This window comes from Astatotilapia calliptera, chromosome 18, assembly GCF_900246225.1.
Source record: "Astatotilapia calliptera chromosome 18, fAstCal1.2, whole genome shotgun sequence".
NCBI classification, from domain to species: domain Eukaryota; kingdom Metazoa; phylum Chordata; class Actinopteri; order Cichliformes; family Cichlidae; genus Astatotilapia; species Astatotilapia calliptera.
Genome location: NC_039319.1, coordinates 34,368,370 through 34,391,031, shown reverse-complemented (window position 1 = coordinate 34,391,031; position 22,662 = coordinate 34,368,370). Strand labels below are relative to the sequence as shown.

The following is a 22,662-nucleotide window of genomic DNA, read 5'->3' as shown; positions in this document are numbered from 1 at the left end:
TGGGGAAAACTGCAGTCAGCTGAGACTGAAGAAGTCACTTGGATGAGTGACGAAACGTTTACGCCCGGATGAACAGAATCAACTTTTGAAGAAATACAGTGTTTTGTGATACCATTGGTTCTAGTCTTCAGGCATGACTGCAGAGTATTTCCACCCAAGTATTAAAAAGAATCTTTTTATTTAAAATTGTTACTTCTCCAACACATTTTGAGTCTTAGAAAATGCAGCAATATGTACAAACCAGCTGTAATTTCTAAACACTTAATGCAATACCTCTGCACTGCAATTCAAAATAGCACAACAAGCAAGGCTTCAGATCTCGAACTGGAGATCCACCAATCCATTCTAAGATCTAATGCTGATCCTTTGGTAAGTATTTATCGAATACAGAGGTAAATTAATAAGCTCTATTTCCTTTTCCTTACAGCTTTCTAAAAACTGTTAAAACAAAAAGTAATGAGAGTGAGACAAAGCATCAAAGTAACCCCAGTTAAAGTAAAAAATTATTGCAAACATACGCAGAAAAGCTGAGCCCAGGATATCAGAGGAATTATGGAAAGTTCTGGAGGACATTATTTATGCCTAATGCATCCTAACTGTAGTTTTCTTGCCAAAACTGTAGACATTGCAGACAGTTTTACAGCAGGGATTCAGTGTAATGAGGAAAAAAAGCTACTGGCTGAACATAAACCATTGTTTCCTTAATTTCTATGTGAGGTTTTATTTGTTATTTTGCTTCTTTGTTTGATTGAGGAAGATTTTCAACAGACCGGTGATAACAATGCTTTCTCACAGCTGTGTGCTAAAGTATGAAATATGGTTTCATACCTGTGAGGTATTCTGGGTCGGGCACAGGGTCTGACAGCTCCTCGTGGCATTGAGCCTCTGTTGGCACCGATGCCACCACCATGCCATCTGGGAGCTGCTGTTCGATGCCTCGGGCAAAGTTCTTCTGCCTGGTGTAAAGAGAGACAATACAGAGAGCTCCAATTAAGAGACATCAGTGCTCAGTTGCCCAGCACGGGATGAAAAGGGAAGAAATGGAAGAAGCAGAAATTCAGGAAACAAGGACAAAGAATGATGTGAAGGAGGTAACGGCAGCTGTCATTGTCACAGTTTGTAGTATTTAATGTATAAAAAAGGCAGCGAGTGAATCAGTTGGGAAAAGTCATGTTATCACAGGTGTTTTGTTCCAAATGTTCTGCTCTACCAACATTTTAACACATGGACTGAACAAAGTATTGGGACATGCATCGTAGCTCTAATTTTAAAATGTGCAGCTCCATAATCATTCAAGGCAAACTTCATCCTTTCAGTATTTTCCAACCTCGGGCCATGATGGACCAAACATTTGCATTTATCACTTGCATTAATGTGTGTTAGTGAGAGCGTGTTCACCTGAAGCACACCTCAAACCAGGCAGATACAATCTCAGTCCTAAACTCTTAGTGAAAGTTGCTAACTGACAGATTATGGTGACTGTGTATGAATGCCATATGAAGTCAGACCGGTAATCTAGAACTGCTGCTGTTACTCAATAACACAATTAAGAGTTTTTGTGTTCTCGCTATTAATATTATATCAAATTGGGGCAGTAATCGTTTTTCACTGCAGTAATACTTTTATCCTCGTGAAATATTTTCTTTACTCTGTGTTAATCGGGTGCTGTGAACACTAAGTCACTAATTACCCTTCTGAAGTTTGATGATGATGATTAAACTACTATTGCCAGAGGGTTTGCAGTTGCATGTGATGAATAATTAACATTATATAAGCTATAAATAGCCATAGAAGTGCTTAGCGGTTTTGTTTAAGACTTCTGTGAGTTTGATGTGGAGCCATTGTGATGACTTGTGATGTTATTTGGTGCACTTTTTATCGACAGGTTTACAACGATAGCAAAGAAGGCTGGTCTGTTAGTAGGAAATAGTCGATGGAGGGTGTCAGTACATCCATCTGTAAATGTGGAGATAGATGTGTGTATGCTCACGCAGTTCCACTGCAATTTGAGATTTATACAACTTAGAGTGCACGCACATTGTGCGATAGTAGCAAAGGTTCAATAAATCCACACTGTGTAAAGTTTGATGCATGCAGACCAGGGATGGCAGACTCATTGTACATCATGCGCCACACACAGGTCACATTGATCTTAAGTGGGGTGGACAGTGTTTCTTTCTTGTAATTATAAAACAGAAAGTGCCCTTTGTTATGTGGATTGTAAACAACAGAAATTTGCATAGTGAAAACACAGGACATTACTTTGGTGTAATATGAATGGCCAAGGAGGAGCTCTTTATCAGCAGGAAAAGCTGCAAAACATATTAACACATTTAAAAAATGTATTCCCTCTTTCCCATTTCCCAAAACCCTCCAGTGGGCTTTGGAAAGACTGGAATCTTTGTCAGGTCCATTCTGACCCCCGGGACTTATGTTTGACTGCCTTTGTCCTGGCTAGTGCTGTGGCAGGCAAGATGAAGGACCCAAAATGCAGGAATCAGAAACAGGAAGTAACTTAGGTGCAGCTTTATTGATGGAAAATCTTAAAAGAATAGCCGTTATAAAAACAAAGCCTTTGTATTGCAACTTCCATCTATTCTTGATCTGTATCAGCCAGGATATGCTCCGGCAACCCCAATAATCCTAAATTGGTAGATGGAGATCTGTTATCTGTTATTTGTTTAGATTTTTCACAAGTGCCGCTGTCGAGGTGATGGATTTGTCAGTTCATGCTGCGTTGTCATTGGTTCATTAGTGAACATGGGTCATAGCAGATGTCACATTTTGAGAATTTTGTTGCAGGCTCTCTCTGACTACAAGTCAAGAGACAGCCTTTAAAGAAGGACCTGTGAACTTCACAGTTCAAAATGATCATTTCTGTTGCAGAGGCTCAACACCAGACAATATAAACTGGGCTTCACGATTCTAAACAACTGTGAAAAAGTATTAAACTCATTCATGAAACAGCAGTCCAACTTATTTTGAGCTGAAATGTGAATGATGCAAATAAAGGAGGAATATAGCTTATTAATTATTCATTTAACTCTAGTATCAGATCGGTACTCTGTATCAGCAGATACCCAAAGAGATCCCAAGGTACTGTACTGGAAATTGCAGTAGGATGAATCCTCATGCAGAAAAAGATGAAGCACACAAGGATGGCGACTAGAAGGACAACTCAAAGATAGACAAGTGTTTTTCATAACTGGCAGATTGTAAGGCAATACTTTCTGGCAGCTCGTTAGAGACAAATCAATAAATACTAATAATTATGGTAGAGTATGGGTGTGTATTGAAGAGACAGAGTCACATTAAGCATGTCATTTTTCATTATGTTTATTGTTCTGCTGCGGAGTGACTCATATTCAGTCTGAGAATTGATGTCCTCATTTGTCTGATGCCGCGAGTGACTCTTGGTTGAACTCACTCATTTTGTCCACTCCATTATTCCTTGTCTCAGTGCCAGTTAGGTTCACAACAAGGTTTTGCAGCAGAATGACTTCAATAAATCAGTGACCCGGGTCAATTAGGCATCTCAGGTTGGACGCTGAAAAAAATAAACTAAAAACATCTTTGTTTTTACTCCTGCAGGAATCCGCAGCCAGGCTGACTTGGGCAAGAAATCAGACAGTGTCTGTATTATGATTGGAGAAACTTGCCATCAAACAAAGACCTTTTATTAATCCAGCAAGCACGGACTCATTAGCAGCTAAATGTGCCACTGAGTTCGTCAGCTGGTGGTAAACTGCTGTTTGGTGCTGCGCAGGTAGTGCACACTGGGTTTACCAGAGCTTGTTGCTGGAAAAGGCTGCCTGTTGCCACGGTAAACAAGTTTAATGAGAGAGCTGACACTGAACCAAAACAGCCAAGCGTCAGACATAAAACTAACACTATGAGCCAGACGATAGTAATCGGTGTAAAGTTAAGTCGTTTAAATTACTACAGGTACTACTTATAAAATACCAATTAGCGCAAGTTTAAATGACACTATAATTCAGCTTGTGTTCAGACTGTCTAAACCACTGTAGATGTCAAACCTAATGTGTCAGTTATCGCACCTTCAGTCGCACAGGTACAGTCTGTGTGTCAGCCCTTTCACATTCCCAGGGCATCAAGTAATGTCATTTTGTCAGAGCTGGCAGTGTCACACCTCGGCACAAGATGTCCTTTAGTAGCTGTGAGTGACAAATCGGGTTATGTTATATAGAAGGACCAAGTCTGTCATTCCAACCGTGTCATTTATGAAACTGCCTGGTTTAAAAGTGTTTTTGCATGTTTGTTTCTTTGTTCTCCCCCAAATCACAATCTTTTATTTAACTGAGTGCTTTGACTAAACCTAACAAAGTTTTTAAGCTTAACCAAGTAGTTATCAGAGCTTAAACCCATCAGCAAATGGAAGTTAAAAAAACAAAAACACAAACACAAAGAAACAAACAGAGCATGAACCATGCAACTAATGCCACTGCCTCCCTGCCAGTTATTATCTGTGCAACCAATATTGCAGAGAACGTGAATGTTTCTGACAAAAGCTTCATTTTGTGAAACAACCGCTACAACTTTCATGTCCAGGGGTCTTACTTTCCTATTATATGCCACGTAGGCTTAATATTATTACCACCTGCCTAATATTGTGTTGGTCCCCCTTTTGATGTCGAAACAGTCCTGTCCCATCAAGGCATGGACTCCACTGAAGGTGTGCTGTGGTATCTGCACCAAGATCAAGTCTTGTAAGTTGCAGGCTGTGGGCTCCATGCATCGGACTTGCTTTTCCAGCACATTCCACAGATGCTCGATTGGATTGAGATCTGGGGAATATGGAGGCCAAGTCAAACCTCAAACTCGCTATTGTGCTCCTCAAATCATTCCTGAACCATTTTTGCTTTATGGCAGGTGCATTATCCTGCTGAAATGGGCCACAGGCACCAGAGTTAATACTAACATGAAAAGTGCACACCGTCAGCAATGCTTAGGTAGGTGGTACGTGCAGGACCCAAAGTTTCCTAGTAAAACACTGCACAAAGCATCACACTGCCTGTGTCGGCTGCCTTTTCCCGTAGTGTATCCTGGTTCCCCAGGTAAGTGACAGACACACACCCAGCCATTCCTATAATGTAAAACAAAACGTTATTCATCAGAGCAGGCCACCTTCTCCAGCATGGGCATCCTGACTGATCTGTGGCTATGCAGCCCCATGTGCAGCAAGCTGTGATGCTCTTTGTATTCTGACACATTTTAATTGGAACCAGCTTTCCACTTGGAGACACTCTGACCAAGTCACCTATTCATCACGCTTTGGCACTTATCAAACTCGCTCATATTCTTACGCTTGTCCATTTTTCCTGCTTCTAACGCATAAACTCGGAGGACAAATGCTCCCTAATAAATCCCACCCACTAACAGATGAAGAGATAATCAGTGTTATTCACTTCACCTGTCAGTGGTCATGATGTTATGCCTGATCGGTGTAAGTGCTTAGGAATTATAATTGATGACTCGCTCTCTTTTATAGCATGCATTCAGCAAGTGGTGAAAAAAGTCAAATCGATTTGGTTTCAACTTTCAAACAGAGAGGGAAGAAAGAGTTGCTTTCACTTTCATGTCAGTGCTGGATTATGGTGTTCCTATTTATATGCAACTGTTTTCACAGTGGTTACATATGCTGGATGCTTTTTATCACGTAGCACAGAGGTTTTACTAGAAACCTTAAAGCTCTTCCCCACCACTCTATGTTGTACGCATTTGTCATTTCATAGACTCACCCAGTGCACATTGGGGGGTTTTAGGCTGATTTTGCATTGCTCCTATCTTACTTACTCACATTCATTAAGTGTGGAAAGTTATTGTTACTGGTCCCAAAACTCATTCCTTCTGTCGGTCCTGAAAGTTTATTGTGAATTTGGAAAAAATGAGCGTTCAGATTTGCAACTGTCTCCTCTTGGAGTCAACACAGACTTAAATTCATTATGATCTCCTCTTTAAGGAGATTTCAGGTAACCCGGAGGCAGTTACTTCAGGCTGAATATTAGTACCCGCCCCCTGTGTTTGTGCCCAAGACAATGACTTAGAGCGGCATTAAAATGAATAATTTTGTGCTTTTTAATGTGTGTATTTGCTTCTGTGATACTAGTCTACTCAACTACTGTATTCCTGTCTGTCTTGGCCAGGACATTCTTGAAAATGAGAGGTTTTTTAATCTAAAGACTTCATCTAAAGGGTTTTATTACCTTGGATAAATAATAAGGGTTAAATGCGAATGAATAAGTAAAAAAATAATGTTTATGATGATGTTTTCAGCTTAGAGTTAAAGGTTTGTTTAAAGGAAGCGTACGGTCAGGGAGATTTTAAACACTGCAGGTGATGATAAATGGAAACACTCTCTTACTTAACAGCACAGACATCCTGACTAACATGGTTGGTTTGCGAAGGAAAAAAGTTACGTGAGAAGCAAAGCATTTACTGTCAGAGTGCAGATATCTTCGGATGAGAGGCTCATTTGCTGCTGTTTATCTTGCTCTCAAATTTCAAATTACCACTTCCTGTATACTCCAAATATTTCCTGCTAGTAACCATATCTGACACGAAATATTAAATTAAGCAAATAAGATAGAGAGCATCTCACTTACACTAAATGGATGCTCTTCTCAGTTGCAGCCCCCTTTTACATCAAGTGTAGATATATTAAAAAGAAGGGTGTAATAGCCTCGCGCCTTTAAAAGATTCATACCAGCAGCCATTAAAAACAAAACATGAAAGGTCCTCATGGTTCATACTGGTGACAGTTCTCCCATTAATATAAACTCTGCATAATGTACCCTTTGATGCATGCGGAGATCTGGGCCTTAGTTGTCGAGGGGAAAAAAGCACAAATATTTACAGATCACAAACTGCTGCCTTCAGGAAAGCCACAGCGTGAGAATAACAGAAGCCACCGGTTTTAGCGGAAACAGTGGTAGCTGTGCGGCCATGCCGAACACCAGCATCCATGAAGCATTTTATTACAGCGGTCATTGTTTGGCTGGGGGTGCAACAGTATTAAGTCGGCTGCTGGTGCACCACTAAACTAGATGCAAGTGGAACCTTTGAAACAGTAGAATAAGAAACAATAATCAGGAGTGAAACAAATTTCTTTATTATATATCCAGTACAATGCAAACGTTTTAGGAACATCCGATGTTTAGATCTTTAACCCTGCCTGAGTCAGAGCCCTCAACTGGGGACCTGACTCAGACAAGCACAGTCTGTACTTACTGGTACTGGCATTTTAAAGAAACCTTTCAGACAAATAAAATATGTACAGGAGAGTTTTACTTTACTACAGGTTATATGCTTTATTCAGTGCTTGTAGAAGCAAAGCCTGAAATCTTAAAGAGCTACATTCAGCAACTAGAAAGTCTAGCTCTGAAACCCATCGCATAGCACTCATCATTCATTGATGTCAGCAATATGGAGATTTTCACAAAAGAATTATGATCTCCTGGACACTTAGAGCAACGGCTCTGCAAAAAGTACTTGACTACTGTGGACAAATGTACCTAGAAATAGCGTTGCTTTAAATGTATAATGAGGTCATGCTTTCTGTTTACTCCACTATATCTTATTTTTTCAAGTAAAAAAGAAGGAAAAAACTACGAATTGCCCTTTCAATCCATTAGTCCAGTAAATATGTTTAACTTGTAAGTCCTACATCCAACCATGCAATCTAAAAGTTAAATGACTCTGACAATTAAAGACATCCCCCTTCAAACTACTCTGCTTGGGTACAGTGCCTCCCTACTCCCTACCACTGCCGGCATTCCTGCACCATTTGGAACGTGCCACTGTGACTCCTTTTTACTCCAAATTTAGAAGATGAAGGGTTCAGATACGATGAGCATGACAACTGGAAGAGTTCAAGAAGATGGAATGCAAATTTTAGGAAATATAAGCGTAGCAGGGAGCACCTAAAAGGTACACTGTGTGGAAGTGAAAGCAGTGACTGAGAAACCAATCTGGTAAGTGGGGCGAACACTGAGGGATTGTTGGCATGTCCAATGTTCCCAATGCACTTTGTGTCAACCTTTTGGGAGGAATTCATGTTGTAACACCTGGTGAGTGATGGAAAAAGACAAAATAAAGATGTGGATGCTTATCAATATATGATGAGGATCATCAGCGTGTACTAAAAACTAAAACACAGCTCGTTATGCATTGCTATATTTGTAGTTTCTACAAAACTATAGCAACCAAGGCTGTGATTTTACTGACACCGAGTCAAAAGCCTGTCATTTTCTGCTGAAAGTAATTACGCGTGATTTCAGCTGTCAGTTTAACAAAACACACAAATTGGGAACGTAATGACTGAATCTCAGTTGTTTTGCTGACGACCGTGATTAGATTTTTCTCTCCCATAGATACACGTGAAGTGGGTTATGTGGTTGCTATCGCTGCATTTGTGTTTGACAATTTTCACTGTAATTTTGTTAGAGGATGGCATGTAACATTTAGCAGCCATCTGGCACTGTAAGCATGTCATTATTCATTTTCTCTCTTGAAGTTCAATGAACTCTTGCAAAACTGCCAAAACTTACTAAAGACTTTTTTTTCTTCTTCTTTAGCAGGAGCTGTGGTGAAGCAGCCACCTGTTTGATGAATTATTAAAATGTGAAATGAGACAAAACACCAGGACACTTTTGATTTACGACAACAGTTCTTTCACTTTCTTTTCTGTTTTCCTCGCAACGATCCCCCCTGACTATGTGACTCAATAAACTCGTGGCTTTCAATAAGAGACAATCAGGGCCACTAGCAACCCATTCCCAACCCTCTGTCTCCATTAGTCTGCAGCGAGCATATTTCATATTTTAATTAACTGAGTCAATGAATGTATTCCTCTTGAGGGCGTCATGTCGAGGGTGTGGTACAGCAGGCACAAATGAGCCCAAAAAAATAAGAGAGGGAGTTTGAGAGAAAAAAAAAAAAGATTCTGACACAAAATAGTGGGGTGAGAGAGTGATGGGCTGTCAGGTGGGAGTGTGGTCTTAATCATTGATCCCAAGCAGGCAGCAGAATGAGAACAAAGGCCACTAAAATATTCATTAAAACCTGTTCTGAGCTCGTCGTGCGAGAAAGCAATAGAGAGAGGAGTTGAGAGAGAGGAGAGGGAGGACACTGTTAGGAGTAATGAGAGGAGGTTAGCTTTTTAACATCTCATTACTGGAGTCCACTGGCTCCCGCAGAGACGGGAAGATAGAGACTCTGTCACTGAGCTCTGTAATTTGAACCCAGATCATATCGCACCCCCGAGATGTCACCGTGATAGGATCTCCTTCACACAGACGCGCGTCTCACTCTGTAACCAGAATCACCGCGTGCCCCACCGGCCCTGCTGCCAATGACGATGCCATGACTGGATCTCTCCCACTAGGAAATCAAATTTAAAAAAAACTTGTGTATTTGAAATGATAATGCGGAGCTTTTTGTGCAACGAGGGGAAGGGTGTATTTTCCCCTTTCCAAAAAAACATGAGAAGCATTTCAGGGCTGGTGAGCTTGAAAGATGGACCACGCTGGGCAGAGGGAATCAAACAAGCGCTGCGTGTGTGCATTTACAGTATGTGCATACCTGAACACCCAGGTTTGTGTACCAGTTAGTGTTATGTGTGTGTTGTGCTGCTGGCCACCTGCTCACTGTTATTGCTGCTTCCCTTTTATCTCCCCCACTTTTTCTCTATCCTTGACGGGGCCACAGAGCAGCTCCGTTTCTCTCCCCAGCACTCGCATTTCTCCTCCAACAGCAGCCAAAATGTTGACTTGGACGGATGCTTACCGTTTTTTCTTTTTACTTTCAGTGCATGAAAGTGGAAAAGTGGGCAAAAAAAAAAGAAAAAGCAAAGAAGTGTATTGTTGACAGCGAAAAAGAATTCAGGCAGGTAAAAATGGTAGCATATATTTGGAGCGAGGAAAAAACAAACAGACGTATAAAGCCACACCGGTGGTTAAAGAATATTAAATTTTGACTTCTTCTTTCGACTGAATGAGGGAGACAGATGCTTTGTGCCACTCCTGAGCCGTGGGGTAAGGGCCTTTTGAAGAAGTGCCAGTGAACATCACACAGAGGTTCTCATTTTCCCTCCCCTTGCCTCTGCCTCGCGTGCTCGTGTTTACTCAAGGGCAAATATGTGAGGGAATATGTGAACTCACGGGCCGCGCTGCTGTTTCGCTTGCATGTTGTAGATGCTGATGAATAAGTCAATGGCTTCCGAAGGCTGGTCGTTGCATCTTTGCACTTTTGCAGCCTCGAGTGTCTGTTAGAAATACTGTAATTGAATGTTCTGCAGTTTGAAGGGTGTCTTTGACTGCAGGTCGTTTGGGTCGTGTCAGAGAGGTGCACACTACTTGGCTCTTTGTGTCACTCTCTACAATGAGTGGAGGGTGTGGGAGTCAGCTAAAATCCACTGTTTGTAGCTTCAGAGGAGAATGACATTAGAGCAAATAAATCCACTGTACTGGCCTGTGTTTAAAAGGAAGATGGCACCCTACCTCCCCTGCTGTTCCTCCTTGGAGTAACCTTGCAATTTATTTCATGGCTCTCACAAACGACAGATTACACATTCAGATTTTTTTCATCCATCGCTCTGGTCACACTCTGTAAAATGCTGGATTCTACATCCCAGTATTAGGCTTGAAATCTGTTCCCTTCAAAATAAATAAATAACTAGATGTGCATCAGTGTCAGCAAATCTCTTATTAAACTGTGTATTAAGTAGAGAGTAATGTACCAAACATTCAGGTAAGGCTAGCAGGCCTTTTATTTTTAGCCTGAGCTGACTTTCATCGATTAAAATGACAAATATGGCTGGTTTCAGACTATATGAGCTCTAGTTAATTACCATGAAGTCCATTAGGAATGTTGCCTGGTAATGTTCTGTCTGTGTATCTGTGATTGAAAAAGGAAGAAGTAGAAGAAAAACACTGTCTGTAAGTGTCCGTGATGAGTTCCAGCTGAAAGCTGAAGCTCATGGCATCCTATGGTTTACATAAGGCAGAATTTCCTGGGTACACTTTTATTCTTATTCATTCATTCATATTTGTTGTTTCACTTTCACAAAATCGGAAGTATTTAAACATTCAGCTTAAAATGTCCCAATTCTCAGTATGTGCATTTGTCATGGTTTATCATTTGTACATTTAACTGTTCAGCAAAATGGACATAATGTTGACTACATTTTAGTGAACACTTGCAAACTGTAACCTCAGTTTCCTGTTATTAGCTGACAGGATTAGCACCGTGACCATGTCATTGGCTGATATTTGCCTTAAGTAGACCTGCGGTGTATAATTTGCACAGAATTTGTTAAGATCCAAGATTTTCTGTCACTAAAATATATCGGAGGTTCTAAGGTGCTACATAAAGTACAGCTTTGCAATGTTAATTACAGGAAGCTCTTTTTGCGCTCATTTGAAAGTTGACCGCCAGCTAGTAATTCTTGCTATGTATCATTAAATTTGACATTCAGTTTCCTTGGTGACAGATACCATTGCAAGCTACGCATGCATTTCCAAAGGCCAACATTCACTGTTACACTTATGTTCATGTTATTGGTTTTGGAACAACTCCCGACACACATCTGTGGATGCAACGCTTTCTTCCTGCAACTTTGATTCATTTTACTTTCAAGCCAATTTGTTCCTTAGATTCAATTTCAGCACACTGACTCCTGGTCAGTTTCAATCCATTTGGTGCTATCTCCAATAATTAGGCCTTGCATTAACCATGCCTCCCTACAGAGTCTTTCCTTCCTCTTCCACCACCTCATCTGAACAGGAAGCACAAGCGCTTTCAAATGAGATCAGAGCTTTTGAGATTTAGATTCTTGATGATATTAACTATTAACCTGGCTCACGCGTCCCTTCCTCTCTACGACTCTAGCGGTCGATCCCTAAGTGGGTGACTGGCCTCCGGGCAGCAGAATCCATGCATGGCCCAAATTAAATTCGTGGGCCGCAGATGACTTTGCTGACCTTCCGGCTTCCTGAGTTTAGTGGAAATGATTGCCACATGCAGCGAGTGATAATTAACCACCCTCAAAGCACTCCACTAATCATTCTGATCTCTGTAGAGATTATGAGAGGGACAGTGCGTTGCTTTTCACCTGTACTGTTGGATATATACATTAGGTCTCACAAAAGAGGCAATGCATTTTATTTGTGTTAAATAATACGCAGCCAGGAGAAACATCCTGTTTTGTCATTTACTTTTTCAGAAAGGGAAATGGCATAAAAACTCAAACAAAATCCTTACTCCACCATGAAATAACCTTTACAGATACGGATTTGATCTTTTCTTCCTAGCAGTAGAGACACATTTGCCTCCAGATTATGTATGAACAGCTTCCCTTTTTGTGACCTGAACCATATTCTACTCCCAGAAAAGCTGAAAGGTTGAGCCACAGCACTAATGCCAACATCAGCGGCGTAGTTTCTTAAAAATGCTTTGGGCACAATGATTATTATCTGTGTGAACGAAGGTGGAATTAAATTTCCCTTTTTCTTATATTGTTTGTTGCTTCTCGAGTTTTGGATTTTCAGTACAGAAGAACATAAGAATTGCAGATAATAATGAAGTCATATTTGTACTGGCAACCCAGGTCAACGTGGAATATAGGGCTTTGGAGTTGAGGTATTGTGGGAGCGCGGCGCCATTTTCCTGGGCCACGAATCAAAACAAACACATTGTGTCGGAAGTACGACTGCATGAAACATGCTTGAAAGCAGCTCAAAAGAAAACGGATGGTATAGAGACTGATTGCGTCCGGAGGCGAAGCGAAAATAAAGTGCAAAAAATAGAGTGCATCGCAAATGTGGACGCGTATGAAATACGCCAGTGGAGTAGAGACCCAGACGACTTACCGCTATCGTCCTAGCGTCCTTTGCAAAAATCTCGTTGTCATATTATGTCTCCATATGTGTAAAGTAGATGCAAACTACTACATTGATAATCCGGTTAGATATTACTTAAAACCCTTTGGTTGGGGTGGGGGTGGTGTTTACCTTCGACTAGTGCTCTCTGTTGTTGTCGTTGTGTTTGCCGTCTGTGAGAATTAGCGAATCTTTACATAGCATGTCTGCAAAGTCACTCAATACGATGTTTGTTCGCAATTTCTATAACCTCCGAGCGCTTCAACAACAAAATTATTAAGCTATAAAGAGTGACATGAACATATATTGAACTTATTGGAATGAAAATGTCTGGAGCACCAACAGATATTTGGAGATGAAAGAGAACTGGATATCAGCTCGTCTCACGGCGGCTATCCAGGCTAGACGCCTTCTTTTGGTAAGGTCCGCTATATGAGCTCCCCAGGTTAGCTAACACAGGTTGGGAAAGAATAAAAAGACAGACCATTCTCAAGCTTATTCCCTTGCCGGTCGTGCGATCGAACATTACAGCCGACCACACAGCAAGTACGAACTGTAGCTGATGTGTGTGCTTTCGCTCCTCTTTCGCTTGAGCTTTGTTCGGCACAGGGAGATGGCGCCTCAACCAAAAATCCTGACCACGCTTCCCTTTCGTGACATCACGCTCCAAAGCGCTATAAAAAGTGTCATAAAGAGCAAACAACACTGACTACATATGCAGATGGGGAGGTTAAATGCTGTTCCCTGATTTATTACTTTGAGGGAAAACAGAATTTTTATACCTAAAGGGGAAACCACATGAACATTTATTTGGTACCTCTTCAGATATGTTAAATTCTGTGTGTATGTTAAGCACAACAATTAAAAATAACAAGAAAAAAGAAACAAAGAAAAAAAAAAGAAAGAAACAACTGTCGCGTCCTTTCAGTTTGGATGTGTCACCACGGCTTTATTTGTCCTTCTGTGCACCATTAAAGTGACTTAACTGTGTCCACTGAGAAAATGAAAATCTGTTGCTTCTGTGGTTTGACACAAACAAACATTGTTATAATTGTTGCATCTTTATTGTAAAGTAACACAAAGTCATCCGCTTGTAAGCTTTATCGCTATGGATTCCTGGGTATGTTCATATTTGCATCAATATACACTGCAAGTCTGCGTCTCTGCTAAAGGGAACATACTTTGGTGACATTCAGACTAAACACTGTACTGCAAACGTAAATCTTGGCGTTCAGTTCTTTAATGAAGTAAAGCCTTTGAGGTGTGAGGGGCGGGGCCTGAGCTTGTCCACTGTGAAACCAATTAAAAAGCAAAACTGAAAAACATCAGTGCTTTATGATTATTTATAAAACTGATATCACTGCAGTAGCTATAGACGTTTGGAGAGAACAAAAAGCTAAAGCAGTAATCTTTATTTATTGCAGTGTTTTGTAGATTGATATAATTTAAAAGAGCATCAGTCTGACCTAGTAAGCAGGTAACTACCAGCAGCAGTGGTAGTTCCCTTATTTTCAGCACTCATAAAGTGTGAAGTTAACATCTTAAGCACGCACACCTGACCCTAAATGCGATCTCCTCCCTTTTGCCCCCGTGTCTGGGGGCGTTGGTGCTTAAGAGGTTGAGTGTGGAGTAAAGTAGTGACCAAGTGTTTGTCGCGACCACATAATTATCCAGTTTTCTCCGAATCCTTTGCCCAGCCTGGTGAAGGTCCAGGCAGCAGTGGACGTCCCGTTGAATAAGTAACGTTTATTCACAGACACTCATTTTTCACAGAAAAGTCACAAAGTAAAACTAAAACTAAATAAAAAACAAAAGGAAGTCAGCTAAATGGAGCTGGAGTGGTGAACTGGTCCTGAGCCTTGGAGAACGAAAGGCTTTGTCCCCCCTGTTCTTCAGTCTCGTACGAGGGAAAACGAATAGATTTTGATCTTGAGTGAAGACAGCAAGCAGCAGTGTTTAACAAGCAGTTGATATTTATAATCTATGTTCAGCCTTGGATGGGATTTTGTTCTGTTAAGGGTGCCATCATTTTAACTGGGAACCTTAGTGCTGTTCTTAGTCTTTCTCTCAGCTCTCTGTTGTTCTTCTTCTACTCCCGTCAAAGGCTCATTGACTAGGATCTATGAATCTGCTTTGTGTGTCAAACATATAGTCCCGTCATACCTGTACTGAGAAGACTTTTACCAAATATGCATACATACATGCTCCTTAGAATTTTAATCCTCAAATGAATAAAGTTTAAAAAAAGTGAGTAAGGAGGTTGTGCTGAGAACAAGCTAAAAGTCTCTCTCTCTCTCTTTAAATGAAGATAAACATTCACTGTGATATCGGCACTGTGGGAGCTGAAAGTCCTGTGCCAAGTGTTTCCCAGCTGAGGTACAAATGGCAGAACAATGTCCCACACGCTCCATTCCACCAAAGTCTCATGTGCTTACCTGAATGTGGCCTTGAGGATCTGTCCAGAGGTGCTCTCTTTGGTGTGGTTGTTGTATCCGTAGAAAAGGTCTCCAAACACCGTCTGGTTGGCAGGGATATCAAGCACTTCTCCACAGTCTATTCCCTCAGTGCAAGCCTCAGACAGCGGCAGGCACGACCTCCCATCTGGACCGCGTTTGTAGTCTTCGATGCACCTGCAGCAAACAGGGATTAAAGTCATTTACTTGATCCACGGATTTCCTTTTTCTTTTGTTTTCCTTTCAACACTGACTTCAGTTTAATTACTAACTCGATTGTCTGTTTGTTTTAGGGTTTTCTGCTCGGGCATTTTCCTTTTGATTCCTTATATTGTAGTTATTGAGCAAATCAATCTTTAGTGTGCAGACGACAAATGTTTATTATTCTTGAAAATAAAAAAATGTTTACACTGAAAAACTGAACAAAGCTGAAGTAAACAACAACAACAGTAATAATAATCTGACACATCTGTAGACAAAAGTTAACACAGACCTTTAATAACTACCTTTTAATTCTATTAAAAAGTAGATAAGTATATTCAATTAAAAACACATTAACTTTACCCAAAGTTACCAACTTTGATCTATTAAAAAAAATCAGTGGAGGTCTTTTTGATGTTTACTTAGATTTAATTCTCCACAAGCTGTGTGCAATCTAACGATCAACAAGTCAATATCTTACTTTACTCATGTCAAAGAAGGTAAATGAAACACATGCAGACAAACACAGGACAACTTGATTGCTGGTAGCTGACACGCCATCCATTACATTTTAGGTAACAGCCATAGTTTCTGCAGCAAACAAAGAATTGTACAGGCACGTGTACTAACTACAGACTACCAGAAAGGTCCAGACTGAAGCTGACAACCAGATGTTGGTTGGTCCTCCCCCTTCGTGTCTTACTTGAGCACCCAGTCTATAAATGCATGCATAATCCTGTCTACAGCCTGACAGGGCTTATATTATATAACTACCCACAAACACTACTGTGATGATGTCAGGCAGATCTTGTCATGTTAAAAAATATGAGCCCTTCTCAAGTTATCTTCCAGGTCAGGTTAGTCTAAACCAACCAGTTTATTCTAACTAAAAATTGGGAAAATATCTGAAAGACACACCTATTGAAGTTAGTAGAGTATGTTATAAATATTTCGTTTATACCCACTGTAAAGCCAAAATGTCATTTTTACCTCGCAGTAGTTTCCACAACTTAATAAATGTAATTTCTTGTGTTTTGGTTTCTGTGCAGTTGCCAAATTTAAAAAAAAAAAGTATGATTTCATGTATCAATATTCAGAAAAGTATCTTTTTGCTAACTTCAAAGCATGAACAACTCATGACTTCACAACTCACTAGAATCAGCAAAATCCTTTCTGCTCAACTGACACATAATCCCCCATTTCAAGAAAGGAGCTAGAATCCACACACTGAGAGTCCTCTCAAGGTTCTTTCATATTGATGATGTTTTGACATCTCAGTATGTAATATACTCTGAAATGAATCAAAGGCACACAAAGTGGAGGCAGTGAAATGGAGGGTGGAGTGGGGTGGAAAGCAAAAAGATAATCTGTCAGGGATTTACACTATGAGAAGCTCTCTCCTGGATGCTAAATGTCGCAAAGCTAATGCCAGTCTCCGATGGGAAAAGTGGAGGATTAGCCACATCTGCACTATGGGAAGAGACGACAACAAAATGCTGTTGTTGAGAATTCAATGAAGCAGCAGTCTGTATCACCCGCTTATGTAAATTTGACACAAATTCGTACGCCTGCAACATGATGTTTGCCCTAAAGATGACAGCAGCTTGTTGTGTTCAATTAGAAAAGTGTTGTTTATCGGAAAATGTGCCGTTTCTCAGCTGAGATGATCAAAAGTCATTGCTTTTGTTTTAATTATGTCTACTGAGAAAAGTAAGAAACAGATCTTGGCAGCTTTCTGCATTCAAACAGCGCAAAGGCTAAAAGGCCAAATGCTAGTATGACTCGTGAGCTGCAGATATTCTAAACACATCTTATGTTAAGACTCTCTTTAGATCAAAACTCTTCATATCCAGCATATCTTAGCAGAAGGTTCGTGGCCGTCTCTAGTAACTCTAAATATTATGCTAGTTATTATTAGGCTTCATGTGACAGAATAAAAATGCCAACTTTGTTCAGTTTGCTTTTAACTAGGGCTGCCACAAACGATTATTTTGATAGTCACTAGTCACCGATTATTTTTGCGATTAGTCGACTAATCAGATCAGACGTAAAAGGTATAGATTATTGCACCAGCAGCATCTGCTCTTATATAACTATCATTAGCTTACAGCTTTAAGTGTTTCAGGTCTGTGCTAACTAACAATAAAGACAAGATAATAGTTTATTAAATTTTAATGAAATTTGCAGATTGTTTCGGTGAAGTTTAATAAACTCCTTGCTATCTAAAATATAACAGGACACCGGAGTAAATTCTCGAGCATCTCACACTTCTGATAATCAGCTGTCTGCTTGACGTTTATTCAGCTGTGTAAAAACTATAACTTTAATCTCAGCCAAACAGATTTACTCAGGAACAAATAAAATACTGAAAAAAGCCAAACAATAACATTTTAAGTTATCTAAGTGACTTATATATATGTTTAACCTGAGTAGCGAAAGACAGCGGTGGGTTTGAAATGATTTGCTGGGAGTCCGGTGTTCTCACGGCTCTAGTGAGCCTAGCTATCGAGCTAGTGGGTAACAGACGTCTCTGAAAACGTCGGAGCGCTTTTGAAAATATGTGGTGTCCTGATAAACTGAGCAGATATTTGAGGTTTACACAGCTACATTCTCGCCTGAAAATATGTTAAACGTTTATTTTGTGACCCAGAAAGAATAATAAGAGTAATATTAAAACTAACTAGCTGCCGCCATTGTTGGAAACTGAGCTGGGCCGCGCTATGAATTCTGGGACAGAGCTACTTCTTCTTCTTCTGGGTTTAACGGCAGTACATGCAGTGCTGCCATCTTCTGTTTCAGTCCGTTATTACACTCTTAAATCCTGCTACTTATTCCTGCGTCTTTTGCGATCTTACAAAGCTTCAAACGAGGCGTCGACTATTAAATCAGTCGTCGACGATTTTGATAGTCGACGTAATCGTGACTAGTCAACTAATCGTGGCAGCCCTACTTTTAATCTCTGTATATAAAGCTTTGTGGTTTCCATTTGTAGATCATCACTGACCACTGATATTTGAAGACACTTTAGTTACATGCATATGAAGAGATGATCTGATGATGATAGCAACCCAGCATCAGCGTGGTTCAAAATATTAGCAGGTCCAAATCTAGTCAAGTATAACATTCAAGTAGTCTTAATTGCTCAATATTTTAAAACTAATTAGCCTGTGACAACCTCCTCCATCATCATCTCATTCTCTTCCTCCGTCATCTTTGCCTCATTCATATCCATTTCCTATTAATCTAAGGGACAACTTACACTATGTTGCTCTGTCAGTTAACCACCATGAAAGAATCACCTCACATGAAGAAATACATCCACATTCATTCATCTGTTCCATAAACCTTACACTGATGTTTTTTCCCCAGACACAGCCAGACCAACTCTTTCCAAAGATGCAGCCTGTTTAATCAATCAATCAATCAATCAATCTTTATTTATAAAGCACTTTTCATACAGAAAATCAGCTGACTTTGTCCAGACCAGCATGATGCTGATGGATTGTGTACTTGGATGTTTAGTTTCAGGCTAGATTTGGGTTGCTCTGCTGTAACCAAGAAAATGTATTTCATTGATTTCTAAAGAACTAAGTGAGGAAAAGAGGCAAGTGCGTATTGAATCACATATGAACAGGGACTGAACGTAGTACACAAAAAAGTTTAAAAAGCTGGTCTGATTAGTTTTTATTGGATTTGTATTATTTTTATATTATTAATTGCTATTATTCAAGAGTCTCTTTTCTCTTTTCTTTTTAATTCAAAACATCCTCATGCTATGTTCAAAATTTACACCAACTTCATCTAATCCAATAAAACAACACCACACTACTCATGACCAAGCTTTCTATGACTGATGTTGAGCATCAGTATCATGGGATATTTACATAAGAACTAGCACCCTGGATGGTTTTCTAACTGTTTTATGGAGAAATCTTAAAAACATTTTGGGTATACTTTAAAGGATTGTTGCATAGCTTGGTGAAAAGCCTCATTTCTAATCTACATGTTGACAGCAGGCCCATTTTGTAGCCCTTCTGGGTCAAAATGATTAAATATAGTCATGTCAAACAGGGGGTGACGGCCAGTTTCTTAGCCTGCGTGACTGAGGCCATAACACAAGTAGAGTTAGATGATTATTATTAGAAAATAAACTGAGAGAAGGAATCTTGACCCTAACATTGAAATTTATTTATATAAAAATTGTTTTGACCAGTCACCTATCCCACGTGGTTATATGACTTTTTTAAAGTTGACCTTAAAGTACTTTATTTAAATGATTTATATTGAATTAAGAGAAAATGCATACAATGTCCAGGGCTCCAGTATTTGTTTCTGTCAATGTCATTAAATCAGCAGTGTTTTTCTATGATATAATCCATGTTAAATCAGCCTGTTCCTGTACTCAATAATTCAGAAGGCTTGTAAAAAAGCTGAAAAAAATAATGTGACTAAAAAGGACCAAATTTAAACCCATCTCTACTTACTTTGAGGGCTTGTAACTCGTGCAGTTTTTATTGTGTGAAAGTAACATTTTCGATGGATTAATTTGATATGTTACAACTAAATAAATAATAGAAAACAATCAGCTGATTCCAAGGAGTCACTAATTAATTGCAAATGTGTAATTCTTACATGCAGTTCCAGTAAACCACATCACACTGTACTGTGTTGTTGTAGATGAGAACGGTAAATATTCTGAATTATTAAACGTCGTCAAGCCAAAGCTTACGCTTGAAACAACAAACTGTTGTACATTCAGTGTTTTAATGGTTTGTTTGTTTGCGTGGTTTCCGTGCTGTAAATCTATCACTGCACACAATTCAATGTGCAGATGATAACAATAAAATGACACAGACAAGCACCAGTATTAAGACATAGAGTCTAACTTGTGCTACTGTATAATTCATTGTATTCTAAACTGTTTCTGCAACTAGTAGTTAAGAACAGTAAAATGTGAAAGATGTACAAGAAAAACACACTGCAGACGACCCCGAGGTTCAAGAGTGGATTAGCCTTTGATGCCAGTGAGTTAGTACAGCAATAACCCAGGGTGCACGTGGAAGTGAACACATAGGAAGTGCCTTATTACAGATTAAGATGGTTTTCCCTGCACTGAGAGACACTGATAGGATAGTTGTGACTGTATTACAGCTTATGAGCATATCTGTTTTGGAGACTTGCAGAAACTACTTTGGAAGGTAAAGACGCTGTTCCAAGGCATCTGTTATATAACAATTTTCATCATAAAAAATAAACTAGAATCACACACACACACACACACACACACACACACACACACACACACACACACACACACACACGCTTTACATTATTTCTTGCCCAGCCTTGTGACCCACTATACAGTCCACTGTGTGATATGTGTCACCGGGCTTAAATCACCTGCTCTTATGTCCCAAAAGGTTTGCTTTTCTCATTCGGTCCATGGTCCAAGGTTATTCCTGAGTAAAGCCCTATTTGTGTTGGCATTACATAAGGAAAAGCAGCAAGGCAGATTTCTTTAAATTTCAGTTGATTTGACAGATATAAATCACAGGTGCATAAATTGCTTTACTTACTTTCATGCACCATATCTTCCAGAAATGAGCGCACTGTTAGGTATTATCTTTAAACTAATTTCAGAGATAAACACTTTTATAAATCAGGCCCCAGGGGATCATAATGGAACTCATTAAAGCCCTTTTTTCTAGTTTTGGTATTTTTAATTCAACACTCACATCAAAGTTTGCTTTAATAAATGTTAATGGTGGTATATTTAAGACTCCACAAGCAGGAGTCTTAAAGTGCCACCACCATACTGCTTTACGTTTTTTACTGGCTCATTTTGCACTAAATGCTATGAATACACATCTGTTTTCATTTAAAAGCAAAAACTATATATATCACCTGAATCTGGGAACTTTTCTTCTCTGTCTGTCTCTCTCTCTGTATATATAGCAATGGCAGCATACCAAAGGGATTTATTTTGTTTTTGTTATTGACTGACCATAGACCATGTAAAATGTGACAAACCTAACATGACAGAATTGTGAAATATATTGCTATAATAATTAAAAATAAAAAGCACAGAATGTGTTGTTTCTTACCCACAGAACATCTGGATGTTGTAGAGTGTCGGGTCATCCTCTAGAGGGGCCAACTGCTGGAGACACAGCTGCTCACATCCTCCATTGAAACCGTCGGAGCAGTCGATGCCGATGTGGTGGTCATAGCACCCGGTGCCATCCTTCATAGGACTTAGTCCTGGGGGGCACTGTGGGACGAACACATGGTTTTAAATGACTAAAATTGGCAATTACACATTACTATTAAGAACACTTTCCTAGAGCTGCTTAAACTGTGTGAAGCTACCACATTAACACTAATCCCAAATGGGGCAGGTAGACAGACCCCATAACATCTGTGCCACAGAATGCAAACACTTAGATTTCTATTCCCATGTGCAGTGTGTGTGTGTAAGCACTGAGCCTTGTTTGTAAAACTGCACAAGTAACAGTATGAGGATATCATTACAGAATCATTACTAAATTAATAACTTTGAACACCAAGTTTTAAATTGCCAGTAAATTTGTGTTGTCTTAACTACCTTTAAAATGACAGGATTTTCAAACGAACTAATTGCTGTTGAGATGAAGACATATGTGTCTTTTCACTTACACAACATGTGTAGGAGCAGACTGGGGGTCAGAACCCAGGTGGGAATCTGATTCATTATTAATCTCTGATGAAATATGATAAAGCGATTAAGATCAGTCACACTAAAATAGTCCCTCAAGATTTACTTTATGTTAGTTTTGACCTGTATGCACTGCTTGAACACAACTACACCTATAAAAGTTTAAAAAAACAATTTAGCTCATGAGAACAAAATGGGCCAGCTGAAGGAAAAACCTACAGTCAAAAGTGGAACGGTGTCCTTTGTGAACGTATTCCATCAAGGTGATTTCTCAAAGTTCACAAGACAGGAATGTTCACAGGGCAGTTTGACAAAGTCTAAGGTTGTTTTACTTCATGTATATATGGAATTACTTAATTACATATATGTACACACACATATATATATATATATATATATATATATATATATATATATA

At 39.6% G+C, this 22,662-nt stretch overlaps 1 protein-coding gene across 8 annotated transcripts in view; it reads right to left on the bottom strand.

The window, feature by feature from the left end:
• Window positions 1-22,662, bottom strand: part of astn1 (astrotactin 1) — a 483,242-nt gene that overhangs the window by 225,600 nt on the left and 234,980 nt on the right. For all 8 annotated transcript variants that reach the window (XM_026150133.1, XM_026150134.1, XM_026150137.1 and 5 more), the window contains 3 exons: window positions 21,655-21,821; window positions 15,332-15,526; window positions 829-956 (listed from right to left, as the gene is read on the bottom strand). In XM_026150133.1, the coding sequence (XP_026005918.1) occupies window positions 829-956; window positions 15,332-15,526; window positions 21,655-21,821 (490 nt within the window). The remainder of the gene's footprint in view (window positions 1-828; window positions 957-15,331; window positions 15,527-21,654; window positions 21,822-22,662) is intronic.